General features: G+C 38.3%; 1 protein-coding gene across 1 annotated transcript in view; it reads left to right on the forward strand.

The window, feature by feature from the left end:
- Positions 1-3,591: 3,591 nt before the first annotated feature.
- The window catches only part of RRM2B (ribonucleotide reductase regulatory TP53 inducible subunit M2B), a 42,865-nt gene continuing 18,494 nt past the window's right edge, over positions 3,592-27,962 (forward strand). Inside the window, exons 1-6 of the mRNA XM_004431226.3 lie at positions 3,592-3,738; positions 14,515-14,670; positions 18,472-18,588; positions 19,363-19,496; positions 20,245-20,339; positions 25,124-25,257. Coding sequence (XP_004431283.1) covers positions 3,691-3,738; positions 14,515-14,670; positions 18,472-18,588; positions 19,363-19,496; positions 20,245-20,339; positions 25,124-25,257 — 684 coding nt within the window. The 5' untranslated portion in view covers positions 3,592-3,690. The remainder of the gene's footprint in view (positions 3,739-14,514; positions 14,671-18,471; positions 18,589-19,362; positions 19,497-20,244; positions 20,340-25,123; positions 25,258-27,962) is intronic.

Raw genomic sequence — 27,962 nt, forward strand, 5'->3', positions numbered from 1 at the left:
TTCCTGATATCAAACTATATTACAAAGCTATAGTAATAAAAACAGGATGGTACTGGCATAAAAACAGACATATACATCAATGGAACAGAATAGAGAGCCCAGAAATAAACCCATGCATAATTGGTCAATTAATTTACAACAAAGGAGCCAAGAATATACAACGGGGAAAGGAGAGCCTCTTCAATAAAGGGTGCTGGGAAAACTGGACAGCCACATTCAAAAGAATGAAACTGCACCACTATCTTGCACCACACGCAAAAATCATTTCAAAATGGATTAAAGACTTGAATGTAAGACCTGAAACCATAAAACTCCTAAAAGAAAGGCTCCTTAACATCAGCCTTTGCAATGACTTTTTGGATCTGACACCAAAAGCAAAGGCAACTAAAGCAAAAATAAACGAGTGGGACTACACCAAACTAAAAAGCTTCTGCACAGCAAAGGAATCTATCAACAAAATGAAAAGGCAAGCTACTGAATGGTAGAAAATATTTTCAAATCATATACCCGATAAGGGGTTAATATCTAAAATATATTAAGAACTCATACAACTCAATAGCAAAAACCCAAACAATACCATATAAGGGCACTATCCCTTTCAAGAAGGCTCCACTGTCATGACCTAATCAACTCCCAAAGGTGCTACCTCCTAACACCATCACCTTGGGCATTAGGTTTTCAACATATGAATTTTGGGGGACAGAAACATTCAGAGGATAGCAGAAGGGGAATTAGACTCCACCTTTTGATGAGAGGAGCATCAAGGTTCTGGAACAGCATATGGGACCAGAAATATAGTTGTGGCTATTTTTGGAAAACATAAAATCCACAGCAGCTATATGAAGTTGTAGAATCCTCTCACACTGAGAGATCTTTCAGTTACACATTTAATTTTTTACATTTGCTCTCCCTATTAACTTTAAACATTTTGAGGGAAACAAATACATATTTCCTACTATGCACTGTTATAAGCACTGTAATGTGTTTTTGCTATATTACTTAAGATTATTCGATTCTGCTATAAAAACTGAAAGAAACTAAGTATGGGAGCAGAGAGCTTGTAAGACATAAGGAAATTCATAACACGTGTTAAGTATAAACAGTAAATAAGTTATTAACCTGTGAGGCATGTTAAAGGTAGAATACATGGAACATATTTGTGTTGAACATAGATAAAAATAATGGAACAAATGTCACAGATAGAAAGGGCTAGAAAGACCAAGTAAATCTTCAATATTCATGAGGTAAGGATGTCACCTCTAGATTGCCAACTGTGTCATACCTAAATCAGCCACCAATTGGTGACATCCATTCTGGCCCCACACGTGCTCTTCCCAAAAAATACAGATAAAACTCATAGCTGCTCAGCAGGCTAATTTATGGCAAGTTACAGCTATGACAAGGCCTACTTGCTCCTGCATCTCTCCAAAGGAGCAAATGTGTGTTGGCTCCACCTTCTGTCTGCTAAGACCCCTTGTTCGTCTTCAACTCTGGTCTTCCTAACTACACCACCAGCCAGGAAGGCTGATGCAGCAAAGACAGGATATTTGAACACTTAGTAACATTAAGATTTGGATAGTATGGTCCTTCTATTCCCTCCCCTCCCCACACTCTATCTTAAATATGTCAGCTACCCCATCAATTTCCCCTTGATGTGTTTTAAATTAATTTAATAAACCGTGTGCTTCAAGCAACTCACTTTGATCTGAGCCTTTCTGTTCCACGATCTCTAGGATGGCCCAGTGAGTAGTGTACTTGGAAGCTACCATTGTAATTTCCCAATAATTACCTCACAAGTAAAATATTAAACCACACCACAATCTTATAAGGAAGGAATTATTATTCTTATCTTGCAGATGAGGAAACTGAGTCTCAAAGAGGCTAAGTATCTGGTCCAAGGTAACACAGCTAATAAGTGGGGGAGCTAGAATTCATGCCCATAACGATATGGCTCCAGGATCCACGTTCTTTTTCACTATGCTTATTCATTTTTGTATCTTCAATACCGAATATGATGCCTGACATCCAGCAGACAGGTTGTTCGATGATTTTAATTAAATGATAGAATCTTTGCTCTTAGTTTATTTGCCATGTGGCCTATGATAAATCATCTAACTTCAAGACTGTTTCCTCATAGAATTTAACTATTATGTAAAGTTGATATATGTATAAAATTTTACTCAGCACTTGACCACTAGTAGTTGCCTAAGAAAGGATAACTCTCATCCTCCACTCTAGGCCAGGTTTTAGAAAGAGCTTTCAGTCATTTTCAAAGCTTAATTTTCTATCCTATTTTACCATACTTCACACAGTGAGTTATCCACAAAACAGGTGCATGTCGTTCAAAGCATGACAAGGTTCCCTCCGTATTTCAGCTTCAAGCAACTTAAACAAATCTCTCTGTCACCTCATTTTTATTTGTTACACCAGACTATTTTTTCTTTCTGTTGTAGTTATCTTTAGATAGTTCCCCTGAGAGACTGCTATTAGTAATTTAACCAAATTATCATGACCATCAGTAGCCACTGCCTACTGCCATGACCTGGGAGTATCTCCTCTCTCCACTACGTTAACTTTGGGCCTTGAAAAGCACATGTGGCAGGAGAGTGTGGAGTCCACAACTTTGTAGCTGGATCATCTGAGTTCTTTATCCCAAGACTGAATTTCTTCCTCTGCAACAAGAGGGACACTGCTCCCTCTGCCTCACAGAGATGTCCTGAAGATGCAATGACTTAATTGACAGAAGGTGCTTAGTGTAGCGCCCGACACTCTGTAAGAGCTCAATAAATATTACTAAAAGCTTAGCTTGTTGAAACAATTTCACAGAACTTTCAAAATAGTTTCCTGACTTGAGTCATTTTCCCCTCTCCTTCTCACTCTCAAGCCCATCTCCCCCATTCACAGGCACACTTTCCCTTCAACCACTTCGTTTCGGTTGCTTAAATACAAAACAAGGCAGCCTTTTCTCATATTTTTTAACCGTGCGACTTTCTTTTTTCACCAATAATGTGGCTTTTCGCCACCACCACTTCACACTCGAATAGCGCTCGTATCTCATCCTGTGGGTGGTCCCACCGCCACCTGGCAGTCTCTCAGGACAGGCCGAGTTAGCGCGACATACCGTGTTCCCGAGGCACGGCGAGAGCTAGCTGGGCAACGTCGACCTGGGGAGGCGACCGGGCATGTCCAGGCACCTCCCGTACCACGTGAGTAGAGCCCGGCGCGGGCGAGGCGGGCGGGGCTGAGAGCCACAGGCTTAGTCCCTCAGACCGCGGGCGGGGAGGCGCGGTCCCGCAGGCCCTCCGCGAGCTCCTCAGGGGGCAGGCGGGAGGCGGAGTCGGCGCGGCGGGGCGGGACCTGCTGGAGTGGGCGGGTCCCTGAGGGAGGCGGAGTCGGCAGGCGCAGGGAGAGTCCCTCACTGGGCAGGTGGGGGGCGGTGCCGGCGCTGTGGGGCGGGGCCTGCTGGAATAGGCAGGGCCCTGAGGCGGGGGAGGCGGGGCCAGGCCAGCGCAGGGCGAGTCCCCCAATGGGCAGGCGAGAAAGCGGGCCTGGCCGGAGTAGGAGGGGTCTCCGCAGCTGGGGGCGGGGCGGACTCAGCGGACCCGTGGGCCACCTGGGTCTTGTCCTAGTTGGAGGTGGCCTGCGGCCCTCGGTTCCCTCAGCTCCCGTAGCTCTGGCGGAGTCTGCGCGATGGGTGACCCGGAAAGGCCGGAAGCGGCCAGGCCCGAGCAGGATGAGGTAAACATTACTGTCGCTTCCTCTCACGTCCCGCTGTCACACCTGGCCTCTAGATTGCAAGTTGCGGCGAGAACTTGCAAGGCGCAGGACCGCTGTAGGAAATTTTACCCGTTGCCGTCGAAAACCCGGTGCAGGCCTGGCTGCGAGCCCTCGCCGCAGCCTGGTTTCGTCTTTGCTAGCGCCCGGGAGACGGTCCCCGGGGAAGGGTGAGGAGGGAGCCGGGTTTCTGCTCCACTGCTCTGCTCCGAGGCCAGCCAAGGGCGGAGCTCTGTGGCTTCAGGCCGGGGCGAGGCGCACCCCCTCCTTTACTGTCCTCCCATCCTTCCCGGTTCTGTAGCCATGGCTGGGGAAACTGAGGCAAGGAACGAGGACTGGTGCATCTACTGAAGAAACGCACGTCATTTCTGGGATGGTTAAAAGGTGTTGGAGGACGCCTGTGGAAATTGACACGTGTGGATGGGGTGGAGATGATAGAAGGGCGACGGGCAATTCTCATAACAATGAACGTAATCGCGTTAGGAAGCCGGTTTTGGTCAGACCGGGCTACTTAACTAGCTGTGAATCTTTGAGGTGTTACTTTCTTTCTTTATACAGTGCAAATGATACTTCCCTCACAGAGGATTAAGTAAAATGCTTTATGCAGACTGCCACAGAGGTTGTGGGTGCTTAATAAGACCTAAATTAACAGTTCATCCTCGCTGCTTCTGTATTAATAGAAGTACATAATTACCAGTAAATAAGCCGGGATTTATTAGACTGAGGTAGTTCGAGTTGTTTCTCTATAGGTTTCATGTCCTGTTATTTTGCAAATACTTCTAAACCATTTGTGTTGCTGTGTGTGGTAGCTTTGATTTAATAAGAGTTTCAGCTCACAGAGACTCATGCTTAGTCCTACATTTCTTTTTTTTTTTTTTTTGAAACTTGAGAGACATTTTATTTACTTTCCCACATCACCCATCATAAATATAAGTGGCTAAATCTTATATCTCCTCAGGAAAACATAGCACTGTTGAGTAACTGTTACATCCTGTGGAGAACTTCAGTGATTGGTTCACGCAAGCCCTTTTTGAAATGACCTATCCCTACATTTCTTTAGAAAGTTGTAGGTTGCAGATTTGGGATTTTATTTTGTTTAGTTTTGATTTTGTAAACATTTAGTAACTAATTAACAAATTGTAAATATTCGTCACACTTTTTCTTCCCCTTTTCAAACAAATACACTTAGTACCAATTTCCCCAAATGGGACAACTCACATTCTTCTCTTTGTGCTAATGGTACCAGCAGTCATTCAGACTTAAGATCTGGAAGTTAATTTTTGTTATTCCTATCCCAATGATACAGACCCACAAAGATAGAGGCAGAACTTTAGATCTAGAATGAATTTTAGTGAGCATCTGTTCTAAAAGTTTTCAACTTGAGATGCAAGGATGCCTTAACTACTTTGTTTCTGTAGATATAATGGTGCAGCATGGGCCACCTGCATCAGAATCACCTGGAGTACTTTGTGAAAAATGTAAATTACTGGGCCTATACCCCAGATATAGTGAATCAAAATCTCTTGGGATAAGTTTGGGGTTGCATTTTTTTTGTGTGTGTGTGAGGGAGATTGGCTCTGAGTCAACATCTGTTGCCAACCTTCCTCTTTTTGTTGAGGAAGATTGGCCTTGAGCTAACATCTGTGCCCATCTTCCTCTATTTTATATGCGGGGTGCTGTCACAGCATGGCTTGAGAAGCGGTGCGTAGGTCGGCACTCGGGATCCAAACCTGTGAATGCCAGGCCACTGAAGCGAGGCTTGTGAACGTAACCGCTATGCCACTGGGCCGGCCCACTGGGGTTGCATTTTTAGCAAGCACTTCAGGTGATCCTGGTACACATATTTTAAGAACACTGCCTTGAAGTGTTTACAGGGGCTTGAAGGAGATTTATGAATCTCCTCAAGTTTGTAGACTTTGTATGTGCAGATGTGAATCTCCTGAGAAAGGGGTCCATAGCTTTCATCAGCTTCTCCAAGTTAACTATCATTAATCTAATTGATAGTCCCTATTTTCAAGGTAAGAAAGTCTAGGCTGGAAAAGATTAAAAGACATGCCCAGGACCACACAACTCAGTAGTAGAGCTAGGTTTAAAACCAAGTTCTTGCTCCTGGGCCAGCATTCCATCTGTTTTGTCAGATATGGTGAGAATAGAAGAATGAAAATGAAAATGAGACCTACAAATAGTATATGACTTTGACAGCATCCAAATATTGTGTTTCACCTGAGAGGTAGAAGAGAGGTGAAGGCAAACAAAGGAAAGTGGTGGAATTGGGGGTGGATGGGAGGGACAGGCCTTGTAGAACGCCAGCCTAGACCAGGGCATAGAGAGTGCTAGCTAGGGAATCTTGACCTAGATGGGTCAAGGCACCTCTTGTCCGGGCACCTCTTGGGACCACGTGACCAGAAGCTGAGGCAGGCAGAAACTGGAAGCACCATTCTGGAAGAGACAGTGGAATATTGCCGAGGAATGTCTGTGTGAAACTATATTTCGGATTCTCATCACTTCACACTTGTGCAGCTACAAAAAATTAGTTGTCTCTCTACCTTCAGTCTTACCTACCATCCAGTCCTGTTTACCACTGCCAAATTAATCCATCATTAAACCAGTGCCTCCATTGCACTCACCCCATATAAACACTCCCAAAAGGGTCTCAATTCCCACCAAAAATGCCCAACTCCTTAAACTGGCAAAGCCCTGTTTAAGCAGCTTTTTTGTGCTAACTGCGACATCTTAATGTAGGTTGTAAATGCTACCTCTGAAATTGACACCAGAGTTGCTACCAAAATCTGTTTTTTTTTCTTTTCTAATTCATTCTACACATGGATATCCAATTAATCTTCCTAATGCCACCCCATTCATGTTAATTCCTGTTCAGAAACTCTCCATAACTATCTATAGGAATGATTTTCAGACTGTGCCCCACGATGAATGCCAGCACCTGGAGGTTGGGGGCAAGTGGGGAGAGTTTGATTATGAGCCTTCCAGCCCTCCAGACGTTTGAAAATCTTTGGTGCACAAAATTCCTAACCTCAACCTGATTGATATCCAGAGTGTGGATCCTTTATGGAATTCCTCTCTGTCTCATATGTTGACCCTTTGCTTTAGCCAAATCAGATCACTTCTGCCTTTGCTTTACATCCGTTTCAGTCAGTTTTAATCCCAGCTGACTCCTCTTCTTCCATCTGCCCTTTCAATATCGGCTTGTCTAGGCTGTGTCCTCAGTTGTGCTGCTGCTCTGTGCGTTCTCCCTGGATAATTATAATCACATCCATCCCCTTGGTGACTACTCATGGGATCTCCACCCCATTAGGGAAGGAGTGGAGATAGTGCCTCTGCCTACCATAGTCTTATATTTTCAGCTGCCTACTGGATATCTTGAAACTGAACCCATTATCCTTTTTATTGACCAAATTAACTTTTTAAAGACTTGTGTGTTTGTAACTTTTTATTGTTGTTGTGGCTTGGGTTGGTGGAAGGAGTTAATTCAAATTAAGCTTTTGTTAAACATCTGATGTGAGAAGCAAGAGTTTTTGTCTGATTTATTTAGTTATTTTCCAGGTGTGGAGCACTTTCTATGTGTCTCTTATTTCTTGTTATCATCCAGTTGCTGGAGCTGGAACCCTCAAGGGCGTCTTCAACTCTTCCTAATCCCGTTATCCAAAATCCAAATTTTTTGCAAGAATGATTAATTCTGCTTCTGAATAGTTCTTAAATCAGTCTTTTGTGTTTCTACTGCTGATATCCTAGTTCAGGCAAGAGATGGGTACAGCAATGATCTTTTACTTGTTCTCTCCACCTCCAATTTCCCTTCTGATCTAGCCACGTTTCTACAAAAGTGATCTTAAAACACAGATCTGATTATGTTTTTCACCTGATTAAAAACTTTCAGTGGCTCCCAATAGTCTGCATGTTAGAGGCCAGATGCCAAAGTGTTATATGAAGCAGACCACTTTGACCTGCTCCAAAATTTAAAAAGAATCAACATCTTAATATCTATTTAATATGCAAAATAGGCATACTTACCTTAACCTGAGATAAAGCTTAGAGATGGAGTATTTTAAAAACTGAAAGTTAAATTTTTGTTGGTTTTATTTCATTTCATCAAAATGATGACATAGATAAGAAAGAAAGTGTCAAAACATTTGTATCAAAATGGCTATAGGAAAATAGCTGTGGCAAAATTCATATGTATTTACATTCAAGGCTCTCCCATAGCTTTAACACCTGAGCCCATTTTCCAAACAAAATCATAAGTGCAACACTAATTGACAGAATCTGCTTTTGTCTATTTTATTAGTATACTTTTTAAGTTAATATACATAATATTGCTTATAAAATCAGTTAATGGAATAGTGAGGCTGTTTTGATGAACCCATCATTTTTGAATTGGGCATAGATGATACTTGAAGATTTATATCAAACTTAGCAAACAATTTCTTTGCGTATTTATCAGAAGTTTTTTTAATCAATTTACTACTAGCCAATTCTTTGGATTTATCAACCCTGTAAAATAAAAATATGTAAAATATTTATCAACCCTGTAAAATATCTAAACCCTGTAAAAAATAGGGTTTAGAATGCATATGGCTAGTAGGCTGTTCTCTGATGCACTTCCATACTTCTGTTCCCACTTATTGAGTTATACTTTTCCAGAATCAGTTGTCTTTATTTCCAATCCTATTTCTACCAATTGTATTGTGATTATTGTAGTTTAATTAAATATTATATAAACTAAAAATACGTGAGTATGAAAAGAAAGTTGTTTCTATAAAAACTTGAAAGCTTTGGAAAACTCAATAAAGATGAGTTGCTGAAAACAAATTCTATAGAATTAGATGAGAGCAAACAATTATAAAAAGATTGGGGAGAATCATAAAAGAGATAAGGATTCTGCACTCAGATTGTTCTATCTTAAGTGTGTTAAAACTAGAAAGTGTAGGTGATGCATTATGGTGTGTTTATGTCAGAAAGACTTGAGATTTCAGTCAGTGAGCCAAATTAACAACAACAACAAAATCTTTGGCCTCATAGCAGAAGATTAGCAAGTAAATGTAAATTTATATGTTTTTTTAAAGTTAAGTTTTTTTTAACATTGTGTAAATTTCAGGTGTACATCATTATATTTCAGCTTCTGTATAGACTACATTGTGTTCACCACCAAAAGTCTAGTAGCCATCCATCACCATACATATGTGCTCCTTTACCCCTTTCACCCTTCCCCCACCCCACTTCCTCTCTGGTAACCACTAATCTGTTCTCCATATCTGTGTGTTTGTTTGTTTATCTTCCACATGTAAGTGAAATCATATGGCATTTGTCTTTCTCTGTCTGACTTATTTCGCTTAGCATAATACCCTGAAGGTCCATCCATGTTGTTGCAAATGGTACGATTTTGTCATTTTTTGTGGCTGAGTAGTATTCCTTTGTATATAAATACCACATGTTTATCCATTCATCCATTGATGGGCACTTGGGTTGCTTCCAAGTCTTGGGCATTGTGAATAATGCTGCAGTGAACGTAGGGGTGCATATATCTTTTTGAATTAGTGTTTTCATGTTCTTGGGATAAATACCCGGAAATGGAATAGCTGGATAATATGGTATTTCTATTTTTAATTTTTTGAGAAATATCCATATTCTTTTCCATAGTGGCTGCACCAGTTGGCATTCCCACCAGCAGTGTATGAGGGTTCCGTTTTCTCCACATCCTCTCCAGCATTTGTTATTTCTTGTCTTTTTGATAACAGCCATTCTGATGGGTGTGAGGTGATATCTCATTGTGGTTTTGATTTGCATTTCCCTAATAATTAGTGATGCTGAACATCTTTTCATGTGCCTGTTGGCTATCTGTATGTCTTCTTTGGAAAAATGTCTGTTCATATTCTCTGCCCATTTTTTGATTGGGTTGTTTGTTTTTTTGTTGTTGAGACATATGAGTTCTTTATATATTTTGGAAATTAACCCCTTATTGAATATATGATTTGCAAATATTTTCTCCCAGTTGGTGGGTTGTTTTTTTGTTTTTTAATTTGTATGTTTTAAGTTAAATCAAATAGTTTAAGACTATATCATTTTCTTATGATTCCTTACTTTAATCAATTTTCAACTGCCAGTTTAGATCACTTTGAATAAGAGGGCCTCTACTGTATTTTTGTTTATATTGGTATTATTCTTTTTTCTTTTTTGTTTGGTTTTGAAAAAAAATCTTGGTTTGCTCCTGAAAAATAGATACAAATAGTTACAGGTTTTTTGTTGTTATTGTTGTTGTTTTTTTAACTACCTGTCTTAAAATGATATTCTTTAGTTAAGCAGACATAGCTAGAGAAACTTTCATCTGAGGTCATCCAAAACAAAAAAAAAGATAACCTGGAAACATAAGTTCATGCATGTGGTTTCCTTTCTGCACAGTATAAAACATTTCTGTTATTTTTATTGCTATTTTAAAAGGTTAAAAACACATTTAAAAGTGAAATTTTAATCTAACGTTTGTGACAGAGGAACTACAGAGTTCTTCACAGCACTTTTAGAAAGGTCATTGGGAAGTGTTTTCTGCCTTCTTTTTGGTTTCATCTCCTTCTGTTGTCCCCCACATACCATGAAGGCCACACTTACAAAGTTACTTCCAGTTCTTTAAAAATTTCCCATGCCATCATGCCTTTTTTCACATTGTTTTCTCTTCTAAAATATGAATTCTTAGCTCAGGTCCACAGAGGATACCCTGGAGAGCCTAGAGCTTTGGGATGTATGACCCTCCTGACATTGTATCAAAATGTGTGTGGATTTTTGGGGCCAGCCAGGTGGCGCAGTGGTTAAGTTTGGCGCGCTCCACTTTGGCGGCCTGGGGTTTGTGGGTTTGGATACCGGGTGCAGACCTGTACCACTCATCAAGCCATGCTGTGGTGGCAACCCACATACAAAATAGAGGAAGTTGGGCACAGATGTTAGCTCAGGGCCACTCTTCCTCAAGCAAAAGGAGGAAGATTGGCAACAGGTGTTAGCTCAGGGCCAATCTTACTCACCAAAAAAAAAAAAAAAAGTGTGTGGATTTTTCTAAGCATCGTGAAAATAAGCAATATCATCTCTAGCCCAGCTCAAAGGTTTATGTTGGTTAAGCCCCCTCTCTTCACATTGTAAAATCTTTCATAATACCCTCCTAATCCAGCTTCTTCTCTTAATAATCCACATATTATCAGGATGGAACAGGAAGAATGTATGTACAAATATGACTTTCATTCTAATTTAAAGGTGCTAGTCTTGAGCAGTTTTCATAGATCCTGACATTGATCAATTATTTATCGGCATTTAAAAACCCCAGTCAGAGCCAGGATGATTGATGTCAAAGGATCACTGCTGATAATGGGCTTTCCAAGTGTCAGTATGGCCCACATAGCAAATATAGTGAAGGTAGAGAATTTCAGCTCTGAATATACACCTGTACCCCAGTGACAAAATATATAACAAAACGAAAAGTGCAGAATTGTATCAAAATGTTGCCTGGTGATGATAAAACCACAATCTAGAAGAACTAAAGAAAGAACAATGCAGGCCAAGACAAGTTTGAAATATCCGTTGACTGCAGACCTCTGCCTTTTAAATTGGTCTTTAAATTTGAATATCTCACTTTTTAAGCCTTTCCAGAAGTTCTCTAATTATTTCATGAATGAAAGTTCCTTGAGGGCCACATAGAAAGTATTGATTGGTCAAATAACCACTATAATAGTTCTTTTATCAATTCTTTGAATATAGGAACAACCTTTAAAAGGCCAGCCAGAAACATCTCAACAGTCGGTAATAACAATAATGATTTAAAAAGTGTATAGCACTTGAGGGTGTGCAAAGTACTTTTATTTATATTAGCTCCTCTGATCTTTATAACATTCGTTTGAAATAAGTATGGCAAGTATTATTGTCTTTAATTTACAGATGATGATATGCAGACTAAATGACTTGCCTGAAAACATGAATAATACTATGCACTTATTGTAAGTGAACACAATTTTGTGCTATAATGAACTGTCTGGAATAAAATGTGGTCGTTTGGTTCACGTCAAGTTCTACTGTAGAGGTGGCAATTTCCAAAAAGCTGATTTTCAATCTTAATTTTCCTGTCTCATCATTCACTCGTGAAACACATCGCCCTCAACACGTTTCATGATCTCACTACATATTGTATTTTAACCTGGTAAAGGAGAAGGCTAATGCAGTTTGAGAAAGTATTACTCTGAGATTTTGAAACTTGTAGCAGTTAAAAATCACTGCTTTAACCTTATCATTTTGGCTGTTTTTCACCGGCTTCAAATTACCTTGGTTCTTCCAACTTTATTTACAAGGAAATTATTTTTATTTTTCTTACTTTTTTCTAGAATCAAATTTGGTGGTTTCCTCCCCCAGTCATTTCACTGGTTACATCACTACCATTTGTTAAATTAACTTTGCTTAGCAGGAGATAGTAGTGTATACTCTTTAGCTTTAGTTTATCTCCCTGTTTTGAAATCTGGATTTTAGTTATAGGCTAGCCCCACTCTAGCTGCTATCCATACATACAGAGCTGTAGCTTAAGCCAAGCCTTTTTTTTTTTCTTTTGCTGAGGAAGATTTGCTCTGAGCTAACATCTGTTGCTAGTCTTCCTCCTTCTTCGCTTGAGAAAGACTAGCCCTGAGCTAACATCTGTGCCAGTCTTCCTCTATTTTGTATGTGAGTTGCCTGCCACAGCATAGGTGCTGACAAGTGGTGTAGGTCTGTGCCCGGGAACCAAACCCGGGCCACCGAAGCGGAGTGCGCCAAATTTAACCACTAGGCCATGGGGCCGGCCCCAAGGCAAGGCTTTGAGTTCAGACATATCTCAGTTCTAATCTTATTTCTACCACTTACTAGTAGTGGGAGCCTGGGTGTGTTATTTACATCCTTCAGGACTTAGTTTCCTCATCTGTAAAATGGGAATAATATTACTGTTTGACCGATTTGTACAGATTAGGCAGAATAATGTGTATAAAGCATCTATGTAGTGACGGCTCAGACCAGCGTCAATGCCAGACTCAGATGACCTGCTCTTATGTATACCTTCTGTTCTGGAGCCTGGAACTGCAGTATCTCAGTATCTTATGGTTCTTTTGAGATTGCAAGCCCTCGATGGCAGCACAAATAAACAAAAAACTTGACAACTTTCATTTTAAAAATTTGCTCAGATATTTGTGGAAGAATATCGACTAAGTGCCAGGTACTATGCTAGGCTTTGGTGATTCTACGAGAGCAAAGTTGGTTTCTACCCTCAAGAAGCATAGTCGAGAGGAGGCTATAGACAAACAATAGGGAATTAAGTGGCAGTGAGCCATGTGCTATGTTAGGGACCTAATCCAGGCCTGTGGTGGGGGAAGAGGGAGATGCAGGGGCACCCAGAGAAGGCTTGATTTGAATGGTTATTAGCTTATTTCACTGATGTATTGTGGTATTATGTTAAATTACAAATTTTTAAAAGTATCCAGAAATCTGAGCACAGGATAAAGAGGAATTAGGAGTGCATTCACTTACTTAGCTAATGTTTATTGACGTTATGCTTGACACAGTACTCTGGGAACACCACAATAAATAAAAACTGGTCTCTACTCTTAGGGGCTCAAGTGCTCTATCTGGGGAGGCTCACACCTTTAAATAAGTAGTTACAAAGCAAGACAATCTGTTCTGTAGTGGCAGTATGTATGAAGCGTGCAAATCCCACCTGTACTTGTATAGCCTCCTACTTTGATTTTGGGTCTTTGTTTCATCTTGCCTTAGTCTCATCTGCGTTAACACACTTGTTTCAGAGAGGTATGAGGTTGGTGGAGGCAACGGTGAGGATGAAGGAACACGATGGACGGGCCTGGCACAGGAGAGAGAGAGAGAGTTTGAGTTAGGAGTCTAGAATTTAAATGTATTATCCCAATAATCTTGACTTATGTGTTTTTAGCCTATTTGTATGTACTTTATATATATTCATTCTCATGCATGCACAACTCTTCTGATACTTTTGCTGACTATTTAAAAAATATATATGTGGCACTGTCCCCTGTTAGAGTGCCATCATGTTTCCAAGCAGATCGTATATAAGAATGTGTTTCTTGCTTTATTCCACAAAGCTTTGAGACAGCCCACAGTGAGACCTTATGCAGTAACGTGAACATGTCAATAGCAATAACAAATGGGTAGATGGGAAGGTTCAGATGAACAAATGCTGATAAGTTGTTGGTAAGGAGTTCTCAGATAAATGTTATAATATTTCAGTTAAGATTAGAAAAGAAAATATTAAAATAACAAAATAGCTTATAACAGTAGCCTATTTGTGCCAGCATTCTATCTCTGAGAGAGGGACCGAAGGGACATTTTGTCTACAAACTTAGCAATTTGCCTGCCATGACATTTATGGGTCTAGTTTTATGCTTATCTTCAAAGTAGCAATAATTTTTTTGAGTGCTTTTTATGCACCATGCTCTGTTTAAAGCCCTTTTAATCATCAAAATTAACCCATGAGGTAGGTATTATTTTACTGATGAGGAAACCAAGGCTCAGAGAAGTTAAGCAACTTCCTACGATCACACAATTAACCGAACATTATTAACCAGCTCCTAGATAACAGTAAGGATTCAACCCAGGCAGACTGGCTCCCAAACCTATGCTCTCTCTAACTCTCCCAGATGTGTGTTTAAATATGAACAAAGAGGAAATGTCTACACAAAATGGGTGTTTGTACTTTATTTCTCAAAGAGGTTATCTTCAGATACCAACGAAAATGAAGCCAAGTCAGATGAAGAGCCACTCCTGAGAAAGAGTTCTCGCCGATTTGTCATCTTTCCCATCCAGTACCCCGATATTTGGAAAATGTATAAACAGGCACAGGCATCCTTCTGGACAGCAGAAGAGGTAAGTGGTATCACTTTCATCAGCATTCATGTTCTGTAGTACAGTGTTCACATCTTCTGTTAGAGGACATTGAAAAGTTTTATATTGTAGGATACATTGAATAAGATCAGTTGTATAAGATAATGTGTCAAATTACTGAGACTAAATACAGTGTTCTCCATTGTTTTGTGTTTAGACCACTGTCTATAAACACTTCTCTTGCTGCAAAAATGGCATTCAGTCAGCCAGATGTTTACTAACAATATATTTTAGAATGTTTTCTATTTTTAAACAGATTTTTGGTTTGCTATCACCAAATAAAACTAGTCTTTACTTATGGTCAGCAGAATAAATGAAATTGTGTTTATAGCCAGAAAAATAAGAGTGAAAGCCTTAGGGACCCTGCTTTCAATTGAAAGACTCATCTGATTGTATAGGAGGAGCTGTCACACGAAGAGTGTGACCGCCCAGGCAATGCACTCACATCTGAGCTGCCAGCCTGAATTCACAGTGCTCCTCCCAGGCTGGCTCTGCCCTCAGACACATCTAACCTGGTACAGCTGCCCCAGCAGACAGTTCTGCTGTAGAATGCTTTCTGTTAATGTGGCATTTTCCACCTAGGAAATGGATTGAACACAACAAATTAGGAAATACTTGCTGGTTTGGTAAGGACAATTGGTCATGAGGGGGTTGCTCTGTAGTCTAACTGAATGCACAAATAGTCATTGTCTTCATCTTTGAATATGATGGATGATACCTGCATAGCACTCTTGCTCTTTGTGTATGTGTATATTTATCTATATAGATACATATATCTATTTGGATAGATATATTTGAATCTGTCTGTCTGTTTAGGTACAAATCTGGGCTCTACCACTTACCAGCTGTGGAACTAGGAAAGTTGCTTAACCTCTCTGTGTATCCTCATCGGTAAACTGGGCTAACAGTACCTGGTTCATTGGGTTGTTATGAAGATTAATGAGATAAATCTCTTTAATGAGATTAATGCAATGTTTAGCAAGGTGCTTTTTGTTTTGTTTTATATTTTTGTATTTTGAGGAAGATTGGCCCTGAACTAACATCTGTTGCCAATGTTCCTCTTTTTCTTTTTTCTCCCCAAAGCCCCAGTACATAGTTGTATATCCTAGTTGTAGGTCCTTCTAGTTCTTCTATGTGGGACGCCACCTCAGCATGGCTTGATGAGCAGTGAGTAGGTCCGGGCCCAGGATCTGAACCCGCGAACCCTCAGCCGCTGAAGCAGAACTCGCGGACTTAACTGCTATGCCACTGGGCCAGCCCCTAACGCAACGTTTAGAGTGTTATTTGGTACTTAGTAAGCACTAAATAAGTGTAAGCTATTATTTTACACAGAATGGGGGAGATTTACACTAAAAATGAGAAGGCACCAATTTTTGAAGCTAATTTTACCCACTTACCCATCTTTGTTATATTGTATTGTTACACTGTTAACTTCTTTGTTATAATGTAGTTAACATATAGAGCAAAAAGCCAAAACAAAAATTTAGTATTTTCAAATTGGGTCATGGTGCTTGGCACACCGGAGTGTCCCTAACTGTCTGTGGTTTTTAGAAAGTTTTTTGTTAGATATGGGTAAGAGAACAAACAGAGTACACAGGTGGCTTTTTCATTCATCATGTTAAGAAGGTACTTGTGATACTTGGGTTTCTTGAAATTCACTTGAAAATTACTTGCATCTTTTAGCAAATGTAATATATGTTGTACTATGACTAAGAAACATTAATTTTTAAAAGTTAAAATATACAGGTTGGTACATATTTTGTAGGCAGCTTATAGGAAGGTTCAAATATGTATTTTGAAGGGAAGTCAAACACATTTTTACTTCCACATATTTTTTTATTTAAACAAATTGTGTAAGTTACAATTTAATCAACTTCAGACTTCATTGTTTTATCTGTGCTTTAGCTTTATTCCTAAATATGGCTGATCATCAGAAACCTTGATTCAGAAGACAAAGGTCTGGGGTTTGGGGTTCTTTTTTATAAAACAACCAGGCAATTCTGATAACCAGTAGTTTGGAATCAATATTTAGATGGGGAAATTGAGAATCTAGTCAAATGAGATAAAACTGGGCAGGAAGGTTTATGTTTTAGAAATGGAAAATGACCAATGTATAAATAAAATTTATAAGACCTTTTGAAGCTGAGTGTTTGAAGAGAAATGTTTAATATTTAAGAGCAAGCATATTATATTAAAATTTAATATCAGGAGTATAATACATAACAACCAGGCAGATGTCCTTCAGTTAAACCTGAATTGAGCTCTTAAGATAGGACCTGATTTTTAGCTTGCATAGTTTATAAAATGTATACAAATATCTCCCCCTCGCTGCCCCATTGTATCCCCAACAGTTAGAACAGTGTCTGGTGTGTAGGTGCTCATTAAACATTTAAAGAATAAAGTAATGGGAAAAAGGATTTTAGAAAAGAGCACAAATAATTAAAAGGATGAAACAGCCCTTTCTAGAATGGTCAAGAAGATTAGGGCTTTGTTAGAATAAATAAAAGAAGGACAAAGGACAATTACATATTTCGAATGTTTGTGAGGTTACTGTGAAACATACTTAAGAGATCTTCTGAGACAAAATGATATCTACAAGGTACATTTAAAGACTATTTTAAAATTGTAGATTCCACCAAACTCTAGAGTGCATCTCTCTATTAATTTGAAGGACTAGCTCTAATAAACATTTTCAAAAATATTTCTATTCCCAGAGGAAGCCATACCTGTAAATTGCTTTAAAACCCAGGTTGTTACCTGCCTGACATTACTTCTGGGTATAAAAGTAGATTAGCCAGCAGTAAAGTAGCAGCTATGATTGCTTAACAGGTGCCTAATTATCTAACACTGTAGTAAATATTATATAAAATGTTAAAAAATTGGCTGCTTAAAGTCATTAGTTTATTCACCTCAGTTCCTTCTTGACCAGTTTCTAGTCTCTCTCCCCGCTTTTGCCCCTTCTTTCATTTGTTCCAGTGCCACTAAATTATGTTTTTTTCTGCAGCCTTATTGATATAATTGACATATAACATTGTGTAAGTTTAAGGTGTACAACACATTGATTTGATACACTTATATATAATATGAAGTGATTACCACCGTAGGGTTAGCTAACACCTGTATCCCATCACGTAATTACAATTTCTTTTGTTTTTTGGGTGAGAATAGATTATGTTAATTTTGATATTTTGAAAGTACATCCTGGCCGGCTTCTCAATTAGCCAAAAAATGGATTCCTTCATGATGTTTTTATTTTATTGTGTTCCTTTGTAATTGTCTTAGTTTGGGCTGCTATAATAATGCCATAGACTGGATGGCTTACAAATAACAGAAACTTATTTCTCACAGTTCTAGAGGCTGGGAAGTTCAAGATCAAGGCGCTTGGCAGATTTGGTATCTAGTGAGGGCCCACTTACTGGTTCATAGACAGCTGTCTTCTTCATGTGTGCTTACATGGCGGAAGGGGTGAAGGAGCTTCCTGAAGCCTCTTTTATAAGGGCAGTAATCCCATCCCTGAGGGCTCCACCCTCATGACCTAATCACTTCCCAAAGTCTCCACCTGCAAATACTGTCACACTGGGGATTAGATTGCAACATATGAATTTGGGGGGTGGGGGGGGCACAAATATTAAGTCTATAGCAGTAATGTTAACATTTTTCCTTTTTCACATTTTACTGAGGATGAGGTGTCCCTCCTTAACTTTGAGATGGAAGTTTGTTTTCCAAACGCTTTGAAAAGAATTTAACTCCAAGTTAAAATTTTTGAAAATCTTTTTATTTCAGGTTGACTTATCAAAGGATCTCCCTCACTGGAACAAGCTTACATCAGATGAGAAGTATTTTATCTCTCACGTCTTAGCCTTTTTTGCAGCCAGTGATGGAATTGTGAATGAAAATTTGGTAAGATTTTTGTTTTATTTTACTTTTGTTCCCATTCACCAGTTAAATGATGATAATGGCAGTAAGATAATTAGACTGAGCCTGAAAAATGATGTCTAAGAAGTGAACTACATGAAGCTTAACTCTTGAAAATGTTTTTCTGATGAAGTGTCAGAGAAAAGGATACATTTCTGTCATTTCACCAGCAAAATATCATGAAATCAGGCATATTGTACCAATCAAAACTACTTATAATGCGTGAATGTGAGTTGGATTTTTACCCTTAGATAGTAATCCTAATAGAGAACCTGCACCTTCATTACTCTTCTGGAGGTCTGTAATAGAGCACTAGGTTCTGGTTCCCCATTTTTAAACTTGCATTATGGTTGGCCAGGAGGCATGCTTTCTTCTTAAAGAGAATAGAAGGATACAAACTTTCATTATGAACTGGTAGGGGCTTCACGAGATCTGCTGTCTACTACTAGAAAATAAAAGTGACTTAAGGTCAATCTTGCAAAGCAAAATAATTATTTTTGGTAGATGTTCTAAAATTTACTTGGCTATATAGACGGTATCTCCACCTAACAGGTCAATTCATTTAATTGCTTAAGAATACGTTGTGCAATTTATTGTACAGTGTTAATAGGTAAACAGTACTGCTTAAAATAATCCATATGCGTGGTTTGTGGCATGACAGGCAATTTTTAAGTGATAATTCTGATGTCCAGATTCTGATTTGCAGCGTTTAATGAGAGCTCACAGAATTGGATATATCTGTTTCTCTTATTTTCTTAGGTGGAGCGCTTTAGTCAGGAGGTGCAGGTTCCAGAGGCTCGCTGTTTCTATGGCTTTCAAATTCTCATCGAGAATGTTCACTCAGAGATGTACAGTTTGCTAATAGACACTTACATCAGAGATCCCAAGAAAAGGTATTACTGCTGGGATTTTATTTACAAAGGTTTATCCTATTGTTTGATTATGTTAAGAGCAGAGTTTATGCCAAAAGTAAATGTTAGGGAAATATTCAAATATGGAAGTTTAAGAGTATAATATTTTCTTTCTTTTTTTTTTTTTTTTTTGTGAGGAAGATCAGCCCTGAGCTAACATCCATGCCAGTCCTCCTCTTTTTGCTGAGGAAGACTGGCTCTGAGCTAACATCTATTGCCAATCTTCCTCCTTTTTTTCCCCAAAGCCTCAGTGGATAGTTTATGTCATAGTTGCACATCCTTCTAGTTGCTGTATGTGGGAGGCCGCCTCAGCATGGCCGGAGAAGCGGTGCGTCTGTGAGCACCCAGGATCCGACCCCAGGCTGCCAGTAGTGGAGCGCGTGCACTTAAACCGCTAAGCCACGGGGCTGGCCCAGGAGTATAATATTTTCTATTGCTTAATAATGTGTTGGGTTAAAAAAAAACTTGTATAGAACCTGTTAATCTGTGGAGCTCATTCTGTTTAGCAATTGAGTATTTGAATTTAGTCAATTTTGTATCAGACCAGATCCAAACCTCTGAGTTTTATTTTCATTTCTGTATTGTATAGACATGCAAAAATACAGAAAAACTATAGACTTTGTAGCATACGATATAGAGTTGCAATTATCTCTGATTAACCTATGAAAATTTATTCTGATTAAGAAAAACATGTGAATAACTTTGCCATTAATTCTTTTGTTTTTTTCAGGGAATTTTTATTTAATGCAATTGAAACAATGCCATACGTTAAGAAGAAAGCAGATTGGGCCTTGCAATGGATAGCAGATAGAAAGTCTACTTTTGGTATGTAGCTTTAATTTATATATGATCAAGTTTGCCTTGGGTGATATAACACTAGTTTATGTGGTGTGACTGTCCAGTACTAATCAAAGTCACAGAATGAAAAAGGAGTACAACTGTCTCAATATGCACCTTTGGTAGAATCACTATTTCTAATAATTAATTAGAAACTGGTGATAAAATAATCTAAAGCTGTTATCTATTCTGTTTAATAAGTTGAAAGGTTAAGGTGTCAGTGCGTAATTATAGGTAAATAGGAGTCAGTCACATAGAATCTGACAAGAGTATTATAGCAATCCACAATGTATATCTGCTTTCAGGAATGTTTATTTTAAGGATTTAAAGCAAGTCAAAGTCTTTACACTTTTCAGGGAACAAATATGTAGTTTCTGAAAAACTAAAAATTAGTGTACTCAACTAGGGCAAGAAATAGTTTGCAAAAATAGGTTTATTTTTAACAGATAATAAATGCAAACACCGTTCTGGATGAGTTGAGATTGAATAACATTTTTTTAAGGAAGCAATTAACATTGTAAGCTATACATAGTTGCTCAATGACTGTTTATTAAATCTAATAAAATATTCAGATATATCATTTGAATAGCTCTAAGTACCTGTCTCATTCTCATCTATTTCATAATTGGTGATCTTTACTTTGTGGTTTTATTCATTATGTGGGGAAGCAGGTCTCAAAATTTTTGGTCTCAGGACTCCTTTGCACTCTTGAAAGTTATTGAGGACCCCAAAGTGCTTTTATTTGTGTGGGTTATTGATATTTCCATATTAGAAATTAAAACCAAGAAACTTTAAAAATATTTATTAATGCGTTTTAAAATAATAGTAGTAACCTGTTATATTTTAACATAACATATATTTATGGAAAAACACTATATTTTCAAAAAAAAATTAGTGAGAATGCCATAGCTTTACATTTTTGCAAATCTCTTTAATATCTGACTTAATAGAAGTCAGCTGGATTATATGTGCTTCTGCATTCAATTTGTTGTAGAATGTTGTTTTAGTTGAAGTATACAAAGAAAATCCACCTTCATACAGGTATGTCGTTAGAGAAGGGAGGAGTATTTTCCCAGGCTTTTCAGATTGTTGTGGATATGTCGCATTGCCTCTGGAAAACACCACTGTACGCTCATGAGAGAATGGTAGTAAAAAAGATAAATAGTGCCTTAGTATTATGAAAATGGTTTTGACCTCACAGACCTCCTGGGTCTGTGGATCTCCAGGGATCCCCAGACGACACATTGAGAACCAGTGATGCAGTATGAGGTATGGGCAAGCATGTAGTATATCAGGGAAGAAACAGATATATTTGCATTGCCTTTGGTTCATAAAAATCAATGAGAATTTATGGAAAACTTCTGCAGATCCTAGTCCTCACCAGAGAGTGATTTAGGAGGCACAGGCAGGACTGAGGAATCTGCGTTTGATACTCAGCTGATTCTCTCACAAGGGGTTTGAGAAGCACACTATGAGAAACATTGGCTTAGAGAAAAAAGAAGAGAAATATCAAAGTGTTCAGTATGCACTGAAAATATTGGTGTGGATAGGTACTGATGGAAAATGATGAACTGGCTCGCACAAAGCATGTATTTCATGACACTGCCAAAGAAAGTAACCTGGAAATAGAGAAAATAGAGGAGGGTGGCAGTCAGCATGCAACAACATCGGGGGCTCCAGTTAAATTCTCCATATTTCTTACTCTCAAGGTAAACCCCATTTAGGGTTCTGATTCAGGGTCTCAGAGGAAAGAACATGGTCTACAGTGGTGTAGGGGGAAAGGAATGGGTGGTGGGAAAGGGAAAAAGTGAAGAGCACATTGGTGGCTTTCCTCTTGGGGAGTGGAGCTAAAAGACAGTAACATGAAAATACTGTCTTGCTTTGCAGCACACCTGTACATCCCTTTAACCAGCTGGAAGTACAGTTTTAAGAACTAATTGTGCCACCTGTGCCATTAGTAGCTTTAGGTTGACAAAGCCAGATCTTTCATCTGGCTTAGGGCTTTGCCTAGCATTTTTGGTGACCTTGGTGACTTCTGCAACCGAGTAGAGCCCAGTATAGCAACTGTTCTTTCCTCACATCCAGACTCCTCTATTCCTTTACCTTTAGCTAAAAAGAGCCTAAGACTACTCCTTAAAAAAATCATTAGTTTGTTTGAAAGTTGACATGTTATAAGGAGACTCAATTCTTGTAGAGCTAAAAATTCCTAATTAAATACCTACTTAATTTTTAAAATGTCTTTGAAGAACTTTATAATGTTAAGTACCTAGATTCAGCCTTACTATATGTTACTGAAGTTACATTTCAAACCTCAAAAAAAGTATTAGTTAACAATCTTATTTCGTTGCATCGCAGAGGTCAGCTGTATCTTAGAAATACATCCTCCTTTTCTATCCCTAAAACAAATTGTGAAACCTTCACATTCGTTATGGCTTTTAGAAGAAATGTTTTGGAAAGATCTTTTTAGTTCACATCTATTCTCTAAAATTTGTAAAATTTACCCCTTATAATCCGTTAATCCTGTCCAAAAAAGAATAGCCTTCTATAACTATGATTTTCATTTTTTAGCATTCGTGTGAATGCATAGAATAGTTAAAATAACAATTTTCCTCTTATTCACAATATTTGTATTAAATTATAGTCTAGTTCCCTTACAGATAAATGTCCACATGACATCACCTTTATGTCAATTAAAAATGTGTCAATGATAACTATCCATTATTTTATTAATAGTAAGATGAAAAACACAGTAGTCTATATGTTAATCTAATGACAAATCTCCATCTTAAAAGAATATAACTAGTCTAAAGAGCCATTTTTGTTTTTAAGAGAGTGAGCAGAACATAGTTATTATTATTATTATTATATTTTAATGTGTAGCATATACCACACTAAAAATTCTTCTCTTGGTAATTCCTTCTACACAGTATGTACTCAGTAAGTGCTTATTTAATTTCTATTGTTATTTTTTTCAAAGTGACTTTTTAAATTATGTTTATAAAGATAAAATACTATAAAAGTTTTTCTGATGTTTTGGGCTATTAATAGACAAGTATTTGGGCCGGCCCTGTGGCTTGGTGGTTAAGTGCGCGCGCTGCGATGCTGGCGGCCCGGGTTCGGGTCCCGGGTGCGCATCAAGGCACCACTTCTCTGTCCATCCTGGGGCCGAGTCCCACATGCAGCAACTGGAAGGGTGTGCAGCTGTGACATGCAACTATCTACTGGGGCTTTGGGGGCAATAAATAAAATCTTTAAAAAAAAAAAAATAGGCAAGTATTTGATATAATTGATCTGTCTGATTTGGTTTAAAGATAATCAGGGAAAAGATCCAGGACAAACCAGCACTATTTAAAGGCAGCCAGAAATATTTAAACTTAGTTTTCTTTCTGAAATTTATATATTATAATTACTTTTGTTCTGGAAGTTATAACTATTCAGTTTCTGCATCAAATTTTGTCAATTTCTCTGGCACGGACTGTGATGTCTTTTATCATCTAGTGCTTATATAGTTTCCGTTGATTCAGTTCAGGACACATTTATTAAGTCCATTTATTAAGCTGCTGTGTTTGGTTCTGGGACAAGTACTGGGATACAAGCTGTGATGTCATCTATGAAACAGGTCTGTAGTTGGTTCAAGCACACAGCTGCCTTTATCTCACAGTCTTATAGACCAAACCTTTCTCCCTAGACAGACATGTATATGGATATTTTTCCTGAGCATTTGCAATGTGGTGACATAGGGGCTTGCAAATGATCTTCTTTTGGGTGAGACCTATAATCATCCACAGGGATAGTGTTAAAGACATGATGTCATTATAAACATTTTAGGAGATAGGCTTCTGCAAAGTCCTTGCCTCACAGTCAGTAGTAACCTTTGAAATCGGGCCTTATGTGTTTAGCAGAAGACAGTATTTTTGCTTGTGTAATGGGACGTTTTATCCAATAGATATATTTATTATCATCAACTGGATTTGTCTTTTTTATGTGTGTGTGTGAGAGGAAGATTAGCCCTGAGCTAACATCCGTTGCTAATCTTCCTCTTTTTGCTGAGAAGATTGGCCCTGGGCTAACATCCGTGCCCATCTTCCTCTACTTTATATGGGACTCCGCCACAGCATGGCTTGACAAGCAGTGGGTGCATTGGTCTGTGCCCAGGATCCGAACCTGTGAACCCCGGGCCACCCAAGCAGAGCGTGGGAACTTAACGGCTTTGCCACCAAGCCGGCCCCTGTCTATTTTTTTAAATTGCAGGTGCATGGCAATGTTTTTTGAAATGTTTACAGCTAATCTGTAAGATACCTTAAGTTTCTAAAAATATAAACCTCAGCAATTTCTCCTCCTCCAACCAAAGACGGGGAGACATTTGTCATAAAATCTGTCTTCTTTCCACTCCAGTAAACACATATGTGTATGCACATATTGCACTCACACACATGTACCTGCACTCACAGGCATGTGTGGTGCACAGATAAATCACCTCTTTTTGAGTATAGAAAGCTCTCCTTTGTCCAGATACCAAGACCTATAGGAGTCCAATGTCTGACAGAGGATTTGGAGTAGACATGCCTTTCTGTTTTAGTAGGTAGAGGTGGTAAATCTCCTCTTCTGAAGACCCTTGGCTGTGGCACTAACTTGTTGATTTTGTTTTTTGGCGAAATAGTTGTGGTATTGTTATAAAAAATATGTAAATAATATATGTTATATATATGTAAGCTTGAAAATGTCTGCAGTATATCATATTTCAGAAAGTGAAACTATTTTATGTCTCCCAGGGGAAAGGGTGGTGGCCTTTGCTGCTGTAGAAGGAATTTTCTTCTCGGGATCCTTTGCTGCTATATTCTGGCTAAAGAAAAGAGGTCTTATGCCTGGACTCACTTTTTCTAATGAACTCATCAGCAGAGATGAAGTAAGGAATGAAGTGTTCTAGTTATATTTGTATTCATATTTGGTGTTCATTTATTTTTCTTTCCCCTGGAAAATGCTTATGGTGACACAAGTATCCTGGTAATTAAAAGAAAATAGGAAATCATTTCTTCTTGGCTTTTAAAATACTGTATTTTCCTCCTACCTCTTACTGTTCCTCCTCAGTCTCCTCTGCTCATCCTTTAATATCATTGTGCCTTGGCCTCTCTCCTTCACTGTACATGACCTCCTGGCTGATCTTATTAATGCCCGTGGAATCAGCTATCATCTAGATGCTCATAACAACTATAACTTTATCTTTAGCTCACGTATTCTTTCCTGAGCCCCAAACCCATGGATTCAAGTGCATGTTAGATGTTTTTCTCGTGGAGCCTTCCATGAGATATCTCAAACCTAATATTTCAGAAATCAAACTCATCGTCTTTCTCTCCAAATTTGTTCTTCCTTCTGTTTTCCCTATCTCGTTGAATGGTGCTACCTTCTATCCAATCATCCAAATTTGAAATCTTGGAGTCATTTTAGGTTGCTTCTTTTCTTTTTCTGCCACATCTAATCAATAACTCTTTTTTTTTAATTGAGCTAACATGGGTTTATAACATTATATCAGTTTCGTGTGTACAACATTATAATTTGACTTCTGTATACACTACAGCATGCTCACCACCAAAATCTAGTTTCCATCCATCGCCATAAAATTGATCCCCTTTACCCATTTTACCCTCCCCCCAGCCTCCTTTCTCTCTGATAACCACCAATCTGTTCTTTGTATCTATGTGTTTGTTTTTGTTTTGTTTTGTTCATTTATTTTGTTTTTTTATATATTCCACATATGAGTGAAATCATACGGTATTTGTCTTTCTGTCTGACTTATTTCACTTAGCATAATACCCTCAAGGTCCATCTATGTTGTCGCAAATGGCAAGATTTCATCATTTTTATGGCTGAATAGTATTCCATTGCATATATATACCACATCTTCTTTATCCATTCATCCATCAATGGGCACTTAGATTGTTGCCATATCTTGGCTATTGTAAATAATGCTACAATGAACACAGGGGTGCAGATATCTTTTCGGGTTAGTGTTTTCATATTCTTTGGATAAATACCCAGATAAATACTGGATCATATGCTAGTTCTATTCTTAGTTTTTTGAGGAATTTCCATACTGTTTTCCATAGTGGCTGCACCAATTTACATTCCCACCAACACTGTACAAGGGTTCCCTTTTCTCCATATCCTCTCCAACACTTGGTATTTTTTGTCTTTTTGATAATAGCCATTCTAATAGGTGTGAGATGATATTTCATTGTGGTTTTGATTTGCATTTCCCTAATAATTAGTGATGTTGAACATCTTTTCATGTGCTTGATGGCCATCTGTATGTCTTCTTTGGAAAAATGTCTATTCAGATCCTTTGTCCATTTTTTAATTGGGTTTTTTTTTGTTGTTGAGTTGTATGAGTTCTTTATATATTTTAGATATTAACCCCTTATCAGATGTATGATTTGCAAATATCTTCTCCCAGTAGGTTGTGTTCTCATTTTGTTGCTGGTTTCCTTTGCTGTGCAGAAGCTTTTTAGTTTGATGTGGTCTCATTTGTTTGTTTTTGCTTTTGTGTCCCTTGCCTGAGGAGACATATCCCAAAAGATACTGCAAAGACCGATATCAAAGAGCATACTGCCTATGATTTCTTCTAGGAGTTTTATGGTTTCAAGTCTTACGTTCAAGGCTTTAATCCATTTTGAGTTAATTTTGGTATATGGTATAAGATAGTAGTCTAGTTTCATTCTTTTGCATGTGACTGTCCAGTTTTCCCAACTCCATTTATTGAAGAGACTTTCCTTTCTCCATTATATGTTCTTGGCTCCTTTGTTGTAAATTAGTTATCCATAGATGTGTAAGTTTATTTCTGGGCTCTCAATTCTGTTCCATTGATCTGTGTGTCTGTTTTTCTGCCAATACCATGCTGTTTTCATTACTATAGCTTTGTAGTATAATTTGAAATCAAGGAGTGTGATTTCTCTAGCTTTGTACTTTTTTCTCAGGATTGCTTTGGCTATACGGGGGTCTTCTGTGGTTCCATAAAATTTTAGGATTTTTTTCTTCTATGTCTGAAAAATGTCATTGGGATTTTGTTAGGGATTGCGTTGAATCTGCAGATTGCTTTAGGTAATATGGAAATTTTAACAATGTTAGTTCTTCCAGTCCATGAGCACAGAATATCTTTCCATTTCTTTGTGTCTTCTTCAATTTCTTTCAACAATGTCTTACAGTTTTCAGTGCACAGGTGTTTCACCTCCTTGATTAAATTTGTTCCTAGGTATTTTATTATTTTTGTTGCAATTGTAAATGGGATTGTTTTTTTAATTTCTCTTTCTACTAGTTCATTGCTAGTATATAGAAACACAACATATTTTTGTATATTCATTTTGAACCCTGCAACTTTACTGTGTTTATTATTTCTAATAGCTTTTGGTGGAGTCTTTAGAGTTTCCTGTATGTAAAATCATGTCATCCACAAGTAGTGACAGTTTTACTTCTTCCTTTCCTGTTTGGGTGCCTTTTATTTCTTTTTCTTGCCTAATTGCTCTGGCTAGGACTTAGAATACTATGTTGAATAAAAGTGATGAGAGTGGGCATCCTTGTTTTGTTTCTGATCTTAAAGGGATAGCTTTCAGTTTTTCA

The sequence above is a fragment of the Ceratotherium simum genome, chromosome 23 (genome assembly GCF_057802395.1).
Source record: "Ceratotherium simum simum isolate JZ-2026a chromosome 23, ASM5780239v1, whole genome shotgun sequence".
Classification (NCBI taxonomy): Eukaryota; Metazoa; Chordata; class Mammalia; order Perissodactyla; family Rhinocerotidae; genus Ceratotherium; species Ceratotherium simum.